Source organism: Eulemur rufifrons, chromosome 29, assembly GCF_041146395.1.
Source record: "Eulemur rufifrons isolate Redbay chromosome 29, OSU_ERuf_1, whole genome shotgun sequence".
NCBI lineage: Eukaryota > Metazoa > Chordata > Mammalia > Primates > Lemuridae > Eulemur > Eulemur rufifrons.
This window is the reverse complement of record NC_091011.1, coordinates 25,583,451-25,600,722: the sequence shown is the minus strand read 5'-3', so window position 1 is coordinate 25,600,722 and position 17,272 is coordinate 25,583,451. Positions and strand designations below refer to the sequence as shown.

The window sequence follows — 17,272 nt, the reverse complement described above, 5'->3', positions numbered from 1 at the left end:
TGGGTAGGAGACATCACCAGGTATTTGGGGGAGGTATCACTGGCATAGGAGTGAGAAAATCTGAAAGATCTTTCATGGTGTCTCTGGCTAGTGTGTAACTCTTCCCCTATCTTTATCTTTTTGACTTTATCGTCTCTAAAACTTAAAGATATTTTGTGTTGTTGTATAGTGACAACATGTACTGCAAAGAATAACTTGCTATCATATAGAGTTTCCCTTTTTATTCTCATTGAAGTTACTTTCAAAAGATGGTCGCCTAGTTTTTCTGGATTCAAGTTTTCTCATCTATAGAAGTCATCTAGTTAAGGAGTGGCAGAGCTGAGAACCTGAAAACCCAAGCGAGATTTTCTTGTTACTTCATCACAGTGGCTTATAATAACAGGTGCAAATGTGAAAGGTCTCTTCATTCATCAAGTATTTGTTGAATAGCTAATTAACAATGGGTTTTGTGGCTTGTGGCACTCTGATCAGGTTTTATTGTAGTTGAAAGAAGGGTCTGAAGATGACATTTTAGTTTGGGTATGGGATTTAATGGTCTTGAAAAGGCTATCGGACCTTGGAGGTTGTACAAAATTTAAAATATATATTTTAAAACTATCATTTTTGAGCAGTCCTGGTTTACTATATGTGAGCTATTTAAAATATTTATTTTTTATGTGTCTTTAATGTTTTCCTGTGTTCTTCCAGTTCTTTTAAGAAGTAAGAGCATTAGTTTGCATTTTGTCATTTTCTAAATTTTGTGGGTATTCTGGCTTTTAAGAGGATAAAATATCAGTTTGTAGTTTGAATCAGAACATTCTGTATTACTAAAATTAAGCAGTATTTGTCTCCTAGCAATTACATAGCCATGCCACATTGCCCATTTTACTTATTCTTTATCATACTTTGATCAAAAACAAGAAAAAATTAATATCACGCTTAATAGCTTTAAAATTATGTTCCACATTTTCTGGAGTTTGGCTTACATTTATTTAAGAGTCTTCTCATCAGATATCATTGTAATAGAAAAGTCAACATAAATATTCCTGCAAAGGTTTTGGGAAGCCTTTAATATCTTGCTTCATTGAAGCTAAGAAGCCATGGTAAGGCATCCTATTACTTTATCATCATTAAGAAAAAATGCTGCCAAGTAAACTAAGTCATACCATTGATTGTAAAACACATCCCCATTTCAGAAATGATAAACTGTGAGAAAAAAAATCAGCATATAGTTTTATTTAATATCTTTTTGGGTATTATTCACTAAAGTGGTATTTTAATTTGTGGAAGGAATTTTTCTTATTGGAATATACTAGGACACATAGTTGTTTGGATGAAATTCATTGATAATACAATTGAAGGATTATATGTGTTTAAGTATAAAGTTTAGAATTTTAGATTTCAGGGAACTTAAGTCAAATGGAGTTCTTTTTGACAAATGGAACTTTATTTTGGTGGCTTTGTAAGATGTCAGCTTGGCTAGGCCAAACTTAGATTTTCCAGAATTCCATTCCAGCTTGTGTAGGCTGGGCCATAAGAGAGATTCTTGTTTAAGATTTGAAGGCAGGGCTGGGCGCGGTGGCTCACGCCTGTAATCCTAGCACTCTGGGAGGCTGAGGCGGGCGGATTGTTTGAGCTCAGGAGTTCGAGACCAGCCTGAGCAAGAGCGAGACCCCGTCTCTACTAAAAATAGAAAGAAATTATATAGACAACTAAAAACCTATACAGAAAAAATTAGCCGGGCATGGTGGCGCATGCCTGTAGTCCCAGCTACTCGGGAGGCTGAGGCAGGAGGATTGCTTGAGCCCAGGAGTTTGAGGTTGCTGTGAACTAGGCTGAAGCCACGGCACTCTATCCAGGGCAACAGAGTGAGACTCTGACTCAAAAAAAAAAAAAAAAAAAAAAAAAAAAGATTTGAAGGCAGAAGTGAAGCAGCAGCCATTTTTTAGTGTATACAAGTGGTGGCCTCTCTTTTGGCTGACCTTGGTGGCATGATGTGTAGCAGCCAGCCTGCAGTTACTCTACCTTCTGTTATATCCTCCTTCGGTTTCTCCGTCTTTTGGGCAAGGTGTGTCAGGAAAGACCTCAGCATGTTCAGGATTCCTTGAAACCATCAAGGTCAGAATAAGAACCAACGAATTTCAGTCTGTTCTGTTGGATTTCAGCTGGTGATTGTGGATCCTTTCTTCTTGCTCTTCCCACTTCATAAACATTTTCCTTTCTGATGGCTTATCTTACATAGACTGGTTCTAGCTTCTACAGATACGCAAGCTCAGATCCGTTAATGTGTGTGGGTGTGTGTGTCTTTCTCTCCCTTTCTCTCTCCCCTTTAGTGTTCTGCTTGTCTAATTGAGTGCTGCCTGATAAATCTACCTTGATACATAATTCATGGGAGGTCTTGTGCAGCTTCAGATTTGAAATTCTAGTAATGCAAATTAACATTTAAGAAATTGCGTTAAACATTTCCCCATTCAAAATGGTTGCAGTATCTTTTTGGAGTGCTTAGATACTCCTTAGTGTATTTTTTTTTTTTTTTTGAGACAGAGTCTCACTTTGTTGCCCAGGCTAGAGTGAGTGCCGTGGTGTCAGCCTAGCTCACAGCAACCTCAAACTCCTGAGCTCAAGCGATCCTCCTGTCTCAGCCTCCCGAGTAGCTGGGACTACAGGCATGCACCACCATGCCCGGCTAATTTTTTCTATATATATTTTTAGCCGTCCATATAATTTCTTTCTATTTTTAGTAGAGGTGGGGTCTCGCTCTTGCTCAGGCTGGTCTCAAACTCCTGAGCTCAAACGATCCGCCCACCTCGGCCTCCCAGAGTGCTAGGATTATAGGCGTGAGCCACCGTGCCCCGGCCCTCTTTAGTGTATTGTAAGTGATTTTAAGTATTCTTATGAAGAATTAATCCAATAAAATGCACAGATCTGGGTTTTTATCTGGTATTTTTCTTCTACCTGAAAGAACTTCCTTTAACATTTTTGTAGCTCAGATCTTCTGGTGATAAATTCTTCCAGCTTTTGTATGTCTGGAAAATTCTTTTAGTTTTAGAAATATTTTTTTTGGGTATATAATTCTAGATTGACAGTTTATTGTCTGAGTATTTTAAAGATGTGACTCTTCTCACATTTTTTTTTTTTTTTGAGAGAGTCTCACTCTATTGCTGGGGCTAGAGTGCCGTGGTGTCAGCCTAGCTCACAGCAACCTCAAACTCCTGGGCTCAAGCGAGCCTTCTACCTCAGTCTCCCAAGTAGCTGGTACTACAGGAATGTGCCACTATGCCTGGCTCATTTTTTCTATATATTTTTAGTTGTCCAGCTAATTTCTTTCTATTTTTAGTAGAGACGGTCTCGCTCTTGCTCAGGCTGGTCTCGAACTCCTGACCTTGAGCGATCCACCCGCCTCGGCCTCCCAGAGTGCTAGGATTACAGGCGTGAGCCACCACGCCCCGGCCTCACATTTGTTTTGATGAGAAGTTCAATGTCACTGATATTTTTCTTCCTCTGTATTTAATGTGTGGTTCCCCCCGCCCCCCTTACTACTGTTAAGATTTTATCATTGAATTTAAGCAATTGGATTATGTTGTACCTTCCTATTATTTTCTTTTTTATTTTTATGTTTGGGGTTCATTGACCTTTTTATATCTGTGGGCGGTTTTCATGAAGTTTTGAAAAAATTTTGGCCATTATTTCTTCAGCTGTTTTTCCTGTCTTTCCTTTTCTTCAGTAACTCCAAGTACACATACGTTTTGTTGCTTGAAGTTGTCCCAGAGCTGACTAATGCTCTTCATTTTTTTATTCAGTCCCTTTCTTTCTCTGTTGCATTTTGGATAGTTAATTTTTATGTCTCAAGTTCACTAATCTTTTCTTCTGCAATGTTTAGTTCCATCCATTATATTTTTTATCTGAGATGTTGTTTTTCATTCCTAGTAGTTCAATTTGAGTCTTTTTCATATCTTCCATGTCTCTATGTATACTATATTCAGTCTTTCCTCTAGTTTCTTGAACATATGGAATACATATGTTTAAATGTCTTTTGTCCACTAACTTGATCATCTGGGCCATTTCTGGTTCAGTTTCGCATGACTGACTTTTGTCCTCATTATGGGTTGCATTTTTCTGCCTCTATGCATGCCTCGTAATTTTTGATTAGATGCCAAATATTGTGAATTTTACCTTGTTGAGTGTTGAATATTTTTTGTATTCCTAAAAATATTCTTGAGCTTTGTTCTGGGATGCAGTTTGTTTACTTGGAAACTCTTTGATCTTTGTTTGGCGGTACCAGACCAGCGTTTAGTTTAGGGTTGATCTCTCTCCACTACTGAGGAAAAACCCTTCTTTCAATTAGAGAATACTCAAAATTGCTCTCCCATGAAGTATGAGGTTTTCCACTCTGGCTGGTGGGAACAGCCACTATTCCTGGCCCTTTTTGAGTTCCAGGCACTGTTCCCTGAAATCCTTTTTGGATGATTGTTTCTACAGCCTGGGTTAATTTCCTTGCATGCATATGCTTATCAGTAATCAACTCAAGACTTGAAAAAGGGACTCCTGGCAGATCTCTGGAGTTCTTTTTTTTTTTTTTTTAAACATAACTCTCTTTTCTGTGGTACTCTGTCCTGCAAACCCTGTTCTCCTTGGCTTTTCTGGACTCTGTTACTTCTCCATAACTATAGGAAACCACTGGCTCTCCCTGAGTTTGCCTTCCTACACTGTGACCTTGAAAGTCTCCTCTCCTAGATACAGCAACAAGCTGGAGCAATTGTAGGGTTGGCTTCCGTTGTTCTCTTTCTTTCACAAATCACTTACCTTTTTTTCCTGATGTTCAATGGCTTGAGAGTTGTTCCTTCATATATTTTGTCTAGTCTTTTTAGTTATTTCAGGTGATAGAGTTAATCTGGTCTTTGTTACTCCATTTTGGTATTATTTAAGTTTCATTTAATTATGTGTTTAGAGTCAGCATCGGGAAGATGTTTATTTGGAGGAGGCAGGATATTCTTGCTCAGATGATTTGAATTATCTGGTATTCTAGGTACCAAAGTTTAAAAGCCTGTATGGTTTTTCTGCATGTATATGGCATTATATTTTTATTAGTTCTTTATTCCAGTGGTACTCAAAGTAGCTGGTTTACAAACTTTGTTACTGGTGTTGAAATGAGAAACATACACCAGAATGTATGTTAATGCATAGCTTCCGTCATTGAGAAAGTACTGTTATGAAAAGCTGTTAGGTGAACCCAACAATGTGCTTAGTGATGAGTTGATTTACATTTTGTTCAAGCTCTTTATACGTTCTGGTAACAAATTGTTGATGGCTTGGTATTGGTCCCTGGTCATACTTTTGAATAGTTTGCTTTTGCTTTATACTACTTTGTTTAAATTAACAAATGTGGACTTTCTTTATTTAAAATGCATTTTAATTGGGCTCAAGAATACAGATTTTTTCCGAAAGATTGTACTCAAGATTACTCAGTTGCAGGTATAAAAGAAAGCAAGCATCCAAAAGCCATAATCTATATTAATCTCAATTATCTTGTTTTTTTTTTTTTTTTTTTTAAGTATACAATTGGGTGGTTTTTACTATTTTACAGAATTCTGCCACCATCACTACAGTCTAATTTTAGGATATTTTCATCATTCCCAAAAGAAATCTTGAGCCTATTAACAGTCTCTCCTCACACCCCTGCCTGCAGCCTTAGGGAACCACTAATTTACTTTCTGTCTCTTTATAATTGCCTTTTCTGGACATTTTATATAAATAGGATCGTATAAAATGTCTTTTGTGTCTGACTTCTTTCACCTTAGCATAATGAATTTGAGGTTGATCCATGTTTTAGCATGGATCAGTACTTTCTTTTTATTGCTTAATAGTATTCCCCTATCTTGATATTTGAGGCAAATCTTTTTCTGAAAAATTTTTTTTCTTGTATTTGAGATCTTCTACCGTTTTTATTTGTTGCCCTTCAAATTGGCTATTTTTAGATTAAGTCTACTTATGTCATAGCAGTGTTTGAATTAGCTTTGTAATTTCCATATTTTTTGGTTTACTTTTAGTTGCTACATTTTCTATTCATGAATCAGACATTTCAAGTAATTTAAAATAGCTGAATTTGAGTATGTTCAATAGTGCATATTTTACACGTTATTACATAGCACATTTAATTTCTTAATGGCACTGTATGGAAATGAATTACTTAAGTACTAGTCAGGAATTAATAGTGAATTAGAATGAAGACAAACATTTCAACAGTAGAGAACGAAGTTTTTTAAAAAAAAAAATGTAACAGTCTATGTTGTGAGTCATTTTAAGTCTGTGGGGCAGATTTGCTTCACATGATTATTCAGGGGCCTAGTTACCTTTCATATCACTCCACTGCCACCTGGGACTCCGGGAGAATTTACAACTTCGTGGTAGAAACTTGGTCGTTATCCTGGTTTCAGCTGTCTGAAAAGGGGAAAGCGATCTTAGACAAGGCATGTTCAATAATTTTAGTTAAGACGTGGAGGTGATATGTATCACTTCATTTATATTCCATTGATGTGACATTTATTGAGATGAGACATTTATATTTCATTGATGACTAACTACAAGAGAAGCTGGAAGTACAGTTTAGCTGGGAAACCATATGTATTACTATGGCCAAAAGATTGTAATTTGGCAGACAGCCAGCAGTCTCTGCAACACCACCAATGAAGTAGTCTTTGAATTTTGGAGTTTGTGAGTGAGATCTGGGAAATATCTTTTATCTTATAACTTAATCTATTTATTAATGCTAGACTAGTATTAAGAAAGAGCATATCAAATCTAGATAAAAATAAAATTACCAAAATTTCAGTACTTTATTAAAATATTCCATTATTTTAGAAAATTTTTTGTTTGAGAATGTTGGTAAGTTTAAATCATTCTTAGTTCTACCGTTTACTAGTTGTGTAACCTTTGGTAAACTGCTTAACTTTTCTGTGGCTCGGTTTTCTCATATGTAAATGAGCATGATAATTGTTCTAATTCTTAGGCCCATGTGTAGATCAAATGAGACTACATAAAGCACATAGTATAGCATCTCCTATGTAGTAGAATATTTGGCTGGGTTACTTTATGTGAATTAAGGAGACTTACAAAAAGTGCATAATGTTTGTTACTTGGCAGAATGGTAATTTTCTATTTTTGTTGTTGGGTGGGTAGTATTTATGGGAAATTTTAAAAGTATTTTTTTAATAAAAATAATTTGTCCTAATTTGCCAGATCCTTTGTTTTATAGCTTTCCATAACAAAGCACCTCCATATATACATTGTTACATTTGAGTCTCATAATTTTATGAACTAGGTGGAAAAGGCCTTTTTTTGGAGGCAGGGTCTTGTTCCGGGCATGAGGACAGTGATATGATCATGGCTCACTGCAACCTCAAATTCCTGGGCTCAAGTGATCTTCTTGCCTCAGCCTCCCGAGTAGCTGGGACTATAGGCATACACCACCAAGCCCAGCTAATTTTTCTGTTTTTTTGTAGAGATGGGTTCTCACTATTTTTGCTCATGCTGATCTATCTCTAATTTTTAAAAATTTAAATTATCTGCTTAGAGTAGAATATTTTATTTTAAATAGAAATACATTTAATCTGTTGCATTTACTACCCCTTATATTGGTTTATTATCTTTGAATATTTTAGGTCTGAGTCACACTGGCAAGAATGTTTATTTTAGTGCTTTAATGGCACCTAGTGATCCATGCTAGAAGAAGTGGGTGTCAACCTTGATAGTGTCATGATACCCAATTTGTCATTGGGATAACATTGAAAAGTGAGATGTGAAAAAGAAAAATTAAAAAAATTTTTTTCTTATTTTTGTTGCCTGCCCTCTGGTGGAGAAGTTAGTAAAATCAATCAGGGTACATGAAAAGTCTGAGGGGAGCAGGAAATACTTATAAATTAATAATTGACTAATTTAGCATGTGAAAATTCATTTTGTTAAATTAAGCTTTCATTTTTAATAAGTGTGGATACATATAGTTTTACATATTTATGGGGGTACATGTTGAAAATTTATATGTTAGAATTTCAGGTTTATTTTGTAGTCATAGCTTATAAATTTTGGAGGGGACAAATATGAGACTAAAACTTTAAGAATACATAATGTTAAAGGCACACAAATTTGCCTTACTGATTGTGTTTCTGTGTTTCTCAAAATACCTTGTTTCTCAGGGTCTTACTGAAGTATCACAGACCTTAAAAATGGAAAATGAAGAGTTTAAGAAGAGATACAGTGATGCTACATCCAAAGCTCTCCAGCTTGAGGAAGATATTGTGTCAGTGACACATAAAGCAATTGAAAAAGAAACTGAATTAGACAGGTATTTCTGATGCTTTTAAAAAATAACTTCCATGTTTTAACAGTTTTTTTTCCTATATTAATGTTACTTTATCTTAACTCAGTTTAAAAGACAAACTCAGGAAGGCACAACATGAAAGAGAACAACTTGAATGTCAATTGAAGACGGAAAAGGATGAGAAGGAACTTTATAAGGTAATTTATTCTTTCTATTTTTATTATCTATTGCTTTGTAACAAATTGCCCCAAAACTTAAGGGCTATGGGTCAGGAATTTGGGAGCTGAGTGGCTCTGGCTCTTGATGTCTTATGTAATTTCAGTGAGGATGTCTGCAAAAGCTGCAGTCACCTAAAGCTGCAGTCCCCAACCCCTGGGCCATGGACCGGTACTGGCCTGGTCTGTGGCCTGTTAGGAACCGGGCGACACAGCAGGAGGTGAGTGGCAGACTAGTGATCGAAGCTTCATCTGTGTTTACAGCTGCTCCCCATCACTCGCATCACCACCTGAGTTCCACCTCTTGTTGGATCAGCACATGAGATTCGCACAGGAGTGTGAGAATCTAATGCCTGATGATCTGAGGTGGAGCTGAGGCAGTGATGCTAGCGCTGGGGAGTGGCTGCAAATACAGATTATCATTAGCAGAGAGGTTTGACTGCACATAGATCATAATACATCAATTGCTTGCAGACTCATATCAAAACCCTATCAGCGAGAGGCAAGTGACAATGTAATAATAATAAAGTGCACAATAAATGTAATGTACTTGAATCATCCTGAATCTACCCCCTCACCCCTACCCCAGTCCATGGAAAAATTGTCCTCCATGAAACTGCTCCCTGGTGCCAAAAGGGTTGGAGATCGCTGACCTAAAGGCTTGATTAGAACTGGAGGATCTGCTTTCACGATGGCTAACTTACATGGCTTTTGGCAGGAGACCTTTCATCTCTTCTCTCATAGGCTGCTTTGAACATCCTCACAGCATGGCAGCCAACTTCTCTGAGAGTAAGTGATCCCAGAGAGAGCAAGGAGAAAGTCACAATCACATTGTATATTACCCCTAAAAGTTAGTTTTTAGGAAATTAATTTGCTCCTATTTTAGATACTTAGCAGGCACTGTATAATAAGTCAAAGAGTTTTATTGGTAACAAGATACTTGTTTATCAGAATTTACATAACCAGATGTTTTGTCCTTTTAAAAACATACATGTATGCCTTGGGGAGAGCATTAATTTATTTCAGAGATGCTTATGTTTAGAGTTTGACCTTTGGAATGATCTTCAGAGATTGTCATTTTGCAAAAAAATCCTCACTGCTTATAAGTCTTCACCTTTTGAAATTTTTCTTTTTCAACCAATTCTGAAATATCAGGTGCTTAACTTAGTTGTCAATAATGTGGGTTCAAATGGAGACTTATTTTCTAAAGGCTCATAAGTGTTTCCTGAAGGCATTTCCAGATGAGGAATTTCAAGAATACTGTTGAGTTAAGTCAGCTTCATGTAAAGTCACTTTCATGAGCTGATGATTATGAAAATTAGGTAGTGTTTTAAAAGTGATGCTTCAGAGATGTTGGCTGTTGACACCTTCAGAGAATCAGGAGTTATATTCCATCCTTGTGAAAAAGAATTAGTTCTTTAGCATTCCATATGTTTAAAGAGTAAAGTGCAAGAAGTATATTAATTCATTTCTCTCCAGTACTCTTTTTTTTTTTTTTTTTTTTTTTTTGAGACAGAGTCTCACTCTGTTGCCCAGGCTAGAGTGAGTGCCGTGGCGTCAGCCTAGCTCACAGCAACCTCAAACTCCTGAGCTCAAGCGATCCTCCTGTCTCAGCCTCCCGAGTAGCTGGGACTACAGGCATGCGCCACCATGCCCGGCTAATTTTTTCTATATATATTTTTAGCTGTCCATATAATTTCTTTCTATTTTTAGTAGAGGTGGGGTCTCGCTCTTGCTCAGGCTGGTCTCGAACTCCTGAGCTCAAACGATCCGCCCACCTCGGCCTCCCAGAGTGCTAGGATTACAGGCGTGAGCCACCGCGCCCGGCCTATCTCCAGTACTCTTAACCAAAGCAAGATAAGGCTTGAATAGTGGACACTAGTTGTCTGTCCTCTTTATAATTCCAGTTAATGGAATTTGATTTGTATATCTGTTAGGAACAAATCAGGAGCTGCCAGAGTTCATGAGACAATCAATATAGTTGGGTTAGTCAGCACATGTATTTATAGGCACATGGGAAGTAAATGATGTAGTACTAATACTTTTCACATACAAAAAAATTGAATTGCTTGAGATGTTGTTTTTGAATGTACCCCTTTTAGTTTTCCAGAATCTAGTCATGCCTTCATATTTAAATATGCCTATAATGTAATTTGTTTCCCCAAAAGAGCAACCAAATCCATTTGTAGTTTTAAAGAGAACCTGAAATCATTAAATCACAGGAAAAGACTGTAGAGACCAGGTATAACAGTTAGACCTTAGGATAATCTCTATGGAAAATAAAAAAGCTTAGGAAAGCCATGTTTGCTCTTACTTGCTTAGCTAGTCATTTGGAAGAACCTGGGTCTCCTGACTCCTTGTGTCGTGTGTCTTTCCATCCTTTGATTATTTTTGGGTTATAGATAATGGTATTTTAAATTTTGACTAATTTAGATTATGGAATTAGAAAATATATTCTTGACATTTTCAAACATTTTATAGGTACATTTGAAGAATACAGAAATAGAAAATACCAAGCTTATGTCAGAGGTCCAGACTTTAAAGAATTTAGATGGGAACAAAGAAAGCATGATTACTCACTTCAAAGAAGAGATTGGCAGACTGCAGTTCTGTTTGGCTGAAAAGGAAAATCTGCAAAGGACTTTTATGCTTACAACTTCAAGTAAAGTAAGTACTTTCACAATATGTATTTGAAGATTGCAAAATATATCTCCATTAAATGTGTACAATATGATTATTTTTAATCCCCCCAATCTTTTTTTTGAAAAAGTTCAAACCTACAAAAAAGTTGGAAGAACAGGACAGTGGATATCTATGTACTCTAAAATATTTTACCATTCTTTGTTTTATCTCCCACATTTATATGCTTTTTTTTCTGAGCCATTTAAAAGTCATTCGCAGGCATTATAATTCACTCTAAATACTTTAGCATGTCTCTGTTATGAACAAGTATATTCTTCTGTGCAACACTAATGTCATTATCACACCTAAGAATGTAACACTGATAGAATCATATTCATTCTCATATATAGTTAGTTCACATTCATATTATCCCAAATTAATTCTTATGTTACCTCTAATTTTTTTTGATCCAGGGGTAGTAAAAGATCATACATTAATTTTTTTATTTAAAATTTTTTTATATTTATGGGTACATAATATTATAGTTACATATATGGTACATGTGATATTTTGATACAGGCAAATAATGTGTAATAATCAAATCTGGGTAATTGGGGTATTCACTTCAAGCATTTATCCTACTTTGTGTTAGGAACATTTCAATTCCACTCTTTTAGTTTTTTTAAGGTATCCCATAACTTATTGTTGATTATAGTCACTTTGTTGTGCTAGCAAATATTGTTCATTCTATCTAAATATATTTTTGTACCCATTAACCAACCCCATTTTATGCCCTCTCTTTGCTACCCTGCCCAGCCTGTGGTGTATCTGTCATTCTACTCTGTCTCCATGTGATCAGTTTAGCTCCCACATATGAGTGAGAACATGTGAGATTGTCTCTCTGTGCCTGGCCTATTTTACTTAACAATGTTCTCTATTTCCATCCATGTTGTTGCAAATGACAGGATTTCATTCTTTTTTATAGCTGAGTTATATTCCATTGTGTATATATACCACATTTTTTAAAATCCATTCATCTATTAATGGATACTTAGGTTGATTCCAGTAATTTCATCATGGCAATTTTAACTTTTTAGAGATACTTTTAGATTTATTAAGAGGTGCTGATTACCTTTCATTTTCCTAGTACCTCATCTTTACTATTGGTATATCGATATTTTGTTATTAGAACTAATGCCTAAATCGATTCTATGTTTTCATAATGATCTGAAATGGTAGATTAATAATGTATTGGATGTATTTTAGGTTAGAAAGTAAGAAACCTCTTTGAACCAAAATTTGCAGCGTTACAAAGAAGTTTTTGAAATTATTTTTACTGGTCATTATAAAAAATGAGGGTCAGTAGTTTCAGCTGGAAAGATTCTAGGGGACAGGATCTTTCATTTGAGCCTCGGATTAGCCAGATCTTTAAGTACTGAGTGTTTTGCTTGACATCCTGCACTTTTATTTCCTCATGTATAAAGTAGTAGCAATGACACCCAGTACGTACAGTTGTTACATGGGGAATCTAAAACAAAGTCACCTCTTAATTTTTTTCTAGACATGTACTCCAAATCTTGAATAGAAAAGCAGTATTTAAAAGTTTGGATCTTTTGAAATATATGTAAAAATTGTTTTCTGCTTCCTTTTTTTACTTGAATAGTTAACTGCAAATACATTTCTCTGCTTTCTTCAGGAAGATACATTTTTGTTAAAGGAGCAACTTCGTAAAGCAGAGGAACAGGTTCAGGCAACTCGGCAAAAAGTTGTCTTTCTGACTAAAGAACTAAGTGATGCTGTAAATGTGCGAGACAGAACAATGGCAGATCTACATACTGCACGCTTGGAAAATGAGAAAGTGAAAAAGCAGTTAGCTGATACAGTGGCAGAACTTAAACTAAATGCTGTGAAAAAAGATCAGGTAAAGCAAGTTAATTTTGAATTTCTATGTTGATGAGAAAAACCACTATTAAGCTCACAAAAGAGTAAGTTGTGTTAAAATAAGTCAGGCCAGATTCCTTATCAGAGAATTTTAAATTTCCATTCATTTCGTTTAGTCATCGTAATTTCTTGGGTTGAAATTAATGTATGCTTTAAGAAAAACTTCTATAAACAAAATTCCTAATGGTTAGTAAAAGCTGCTCTATTATTAATTAAATGTATTGATGTCAGGTATTAATATATATTGCTTTGTTTGGAATTTCTTATTTACTAGCTGTATAAAATGATATTATGGTTAAGAGAGGAATAATTGCTCCTCAGGAGGTGGCTTATTTTTCTCTAGTTTTTTAATGAACCTTAGTCCTAAGAATATAAAGCTGGATTTATTAGGAGAGCTAATGTTGCTCTGTAGCCATAACCCTGAAACAAATAAAAATTAAAAGCCAGAGAAAAGTGAAAATAAAGTTGGGATAATTACTGTGATTATGAGGTATCAGATTTTCATTTTTCTCTTAGAGTGTTTGTTTCTTTCTTAGGAAAAGACTGATACTCTGGAACACGAACTGAGAAGAGAAGTTGAAGATCTGAAACTTCGTCTTCAGATGGCCGCAGATCATTACAAAGAAAAATTTAAGGAATGCCAGAGGCTTCAAAAACAAATAAACAAACTTTCAGACCAATCAGTAAGTATCATTGAATTCATACAAAGTAACGTATTTTCCTTATCAGTATTTTTGTTTGCAAGTAAAATCTTTAATATTTCAGATATCAACCTTGTAAATATAATTTATCTCTGCTTGATTTCAAGTCGTTGGCCTAATATTATAATGGTAACTCTTAAAAAAAAAAAAAAGAATCTAGAATTCTTACGGGACAACCAGCAAAGGAAGCAAGGGTAAGCAGCAAGAAAAAAAACAGGAGAGAGAGCTGTATTTCCTAGACCGTTGTCCTTTAAGTTCTTGATGAATATCTTTGTCACTTAAATCTCAGTACATATTGAATCTCTCTTGTGACAATGACACCTGTCCTCATTGGAGTAGTTTACCATTGATCATCCTGCGGTATTAGGTGATTTTTTGGTTGTTATTGATAAATTCTTGGATCCTACTCATGTCCACTAGATTAGGAAGAGTTAAGAGTGTTAGTTAATTCTTTTGTATTCCATTTGAGATTAAGTAGGCAGATTTGTAATAAAGCAGAGAAAATGGTTTTGTTTCGAGATTACGTGCATTTTAATGTGGGTCCTTAAATACAAGGCTTGCTATATGAAGAGCTCCTAGAAATGTATTATAGAAGAAACATATCTAAAACTGAAAATTGCAAGTGTTACCACAATTTTGTTATACTACATGACACAGATTATATTTTCCTGTCTTTTTGAAATCCGAAAGGAGATACAGAAGGAATGCATGTGGTAAAGTAGGAAGACTTTTGTGGAAAAAAAAAATTGTACTTTAAATATAACCCACATGTATAGATTTTGGTTTGGGGCCTTTTGAGCCCATTATGACTTTGTAATAGAAAACTTGTGACATTTTGAGATATCTATGAATGACGAGTTTTGGTGGTGTTTTGATGATTTCACAAGAAAAAGCAAAATAAAGTATTTTTCTTCTGCAACATTTAGGTCAGTTAGGAAGATGATGTGTATAACTTTAGTCTTTGTTGGCTTTTAAGACAAAAGTAGCTTTGTGGACTTTTCAGGATTTCTTTTTATAATTATTATTTACATAGTTATTGCAAGAAGGAAATATGACTCATTCAGTGACTTCATTGAACAATTTATTGTTAACATTTTGAATAGGCCAATAATAGTGTCTTCACAAAGAAAATTGCGAATCAGCAGAAAGTGAATGATGCTTCAATAAACACAGACCCAGCCACTTCTGCCTCTGCTATGGATGTAAAACCATCACCTTCTACAGGTAAAAATCTTTTAGACTTTTTGTGTAGGGTGTCCTTCCTTAAAGATTCTTATACTGCCTCCTTCCATGTGTAAGAATTTCAAGGCACTTAGTAAAAAATCCTCATGAGTGAGGGAATCAAGGCAAAGGGAAAATAAGGGTATAAATGTAAAATAAAGTCATACATGTGGTGATATACAAAATGTGAGTGTAAATATTTATCTTCATGAGAATATTCAAAGTGTTAGAAATGAGCTGGTGCTTGTGAGTACTCATTTGGAGTACTCATACAGGACAAAGGCCAAGAATTCAATTTTTACTTTTTATTCCATTAAATCTATGGAATTTTGAGGCATATTATTTATGGCGTTTTAATTTTGTTCTTTGGCAGGGACAGGGAATCCCCTATTCTTTTCATGTTTCTCTGGGGGTTTTTTTTTGTTGTTGTTTGGGTTGCTTTAGTAGGCTGCTTCTTCCTTCATTAGTTAGCTGTTGGCTGATGAGTTAAATTTTTATTAGTTTTTTAAATAAACTTATGGAACAAATTAGGGATCCATAGCTGAATGCATGAATAACATGAAAGTTTGAATTAACTCTGTCTTTACCTGTCCTAATTTTTATCACTTTTATGTAAATTTGACAGTAATGAAAGTAAGTACCAGAGAAAGAATATTTCCTTGTTTAGTGTGTGGGGTAATTGATATTTAAGTCCTTTTAAATGTAAATATCCTAGATCATTAAATATTTAATTAGGTTAAGCCTCTGTAAGTCAGGATCCAGCTTTCCATTTCTGTGTATCTTCCATAGTACCTAATATGATAGAGTATTTACTTAATAAAAGACTTAGTGAATGGTAATGAAGGAAGGACTAGGAGAATGATTTGAAATGTATTCTCAGCCAGGCACATTGACTCATGCCTGTAATCTCAGCTCTCTGGCGGCTGAGGCTGCAGGATCTCTGGAGCTCAAGAGTTGGAGGCCTGCCTGGGCAATATAGTGAAACTCTATCTCTGGAAAAAAATAAAATGTATTCTCAAAGAGTATGGCTTTGCTACGTCTCCTGTCTATTCAGTTACATAAGAACAATTTTTGTGCCATTTTGGAACTATTTTTAGCAAATGAAAAAAAAATTAAAGATCTTTTCATTATTGAATGTGAACTTGATTCTGGCTAAACTGACATTTAAAAATCCTCACCTAGAGTTTATATATCCTTTTTTCTTTATTTAAGATAGGAATAGATGTTTCACTCCTTCATTCCATTTATCATATTTCACAATATACTGACGTTTAAATTATTTTGAACAGGAGGATAATATAAGGGGCAAAATACTTTTTAACAGTCTTACTTTCTGCCTCATTATAGCAGAGACAGAGTTTGATGTGGTAACAAAGGGGCAAGTCTGTGAAATGACCAAAGAAATTGCTGACAAAACAGAGAAGTATAATAAATGTAAACAACTCTTGCAGGTAAGTTAGCTCCCTTGTAAGTGAAAGATAGATTTGTCAAATATAAATGGCTTAACTTGTCTTTCTTGTTTTGCATGATTGGTATCCTGGGGTTTCTTTTCCATCTGCATGTAGTGTTACTAGTTTCACTTTTGCATTTGGCATGATGAGGGGAGTGTTTTATGTACCTGTTCATACAGGCTGCTGTGTAAAATCATCCTAAAGTCATTTTCTGTTTACCCAATAATATGTTCTTGTTTGGCTAATGGGCAGGTAGTTAATTGAGGTCGGAAATTATTGTGTCTTTTTATTACAAAAATTAATGGGAAATATTTGAACTTCATAAAAGAGAAGTACTCTTTTTATTTTATTTTATTTTTTATTTTGATTGATTGATCTACTGATTGAGACAGGGTCTCGCTCTGTCGCCCGGGCTGGAGTGTAGTGCAACATACCTCACTGCAACCTCAAACTCCTAATCTCAGGCAATCCTCCTGCTTCAGCCTCCCCAGGAGCTGGAACTACAGACGAATGCCACCAAGCCCAGCTAATTTTTTCTATTTTTAGTAGAGACGGAGTCTTGCTCTTGCTCAGGCTGGTCTCTGGCTCCTGGTTTCAAGCAATCCTCCTTCCTAGGCCTCCCAAAGTGCTAGGATTATGGGTGTGAGCCACTGTATTTTTTATTTTTTTAAGAGACAGGGTCTTGCTTTGTTGCCCAAGCTGGAGTGCAGTGATGCAATCATAGCTCACTGCAACCTTCAACTCCTGGGCTCAAGAGATCCTCCCATCTCAACCTCCCAAATAGCTGTGACTACAGGTGTGCTCCACCATGCCCAGCTAATTTTTTTT

General features: G+C 35.5%; 1 protein-coding gene across 8 annotated transcripts in view; it reads left to right on the top strand.

Moving 5' to 3' along the window:
* Positions 1–17,272, top strand: part of TAX1BP1 (Tax1 binding protein 1) — a 90,898-nt gene that overhangs the window by 39,784 nt on the left and 33,842 nt on the right. For all 8 annotated transcript variants that reach the window (XM_069462402.1, XM_069462401.1, XM_069462400.1 and 5 more), the window contains 7 exons: positions 8,169–8,317; positions 8,400–8,490; positions 10,990–11,175; positions 12,827–13,051; positions 13,608–13,754; positions 14,876–14,996; positions 16,341–16,444. In XM_069462402.1, the coding sequence (XP_069318503.1) occupies positions 8,169–8,317; positions 8,400–8,490; positions 10,990–11,175; positions 12,827–13,051; positions 13,608–13,754; positions 14,876–14,996; positions 16,341–16,444 (1,023 nt within the window). The remainder of the gene's footprint in view (positions 1–8,168; positions 8,318–8,399; positions 8,491–10,989; positions 11,176–12,826; positions 13,052–13,607; positions 13,755–14,875; positions 14,997–16,340; positions 16,445–17,272) is intronic.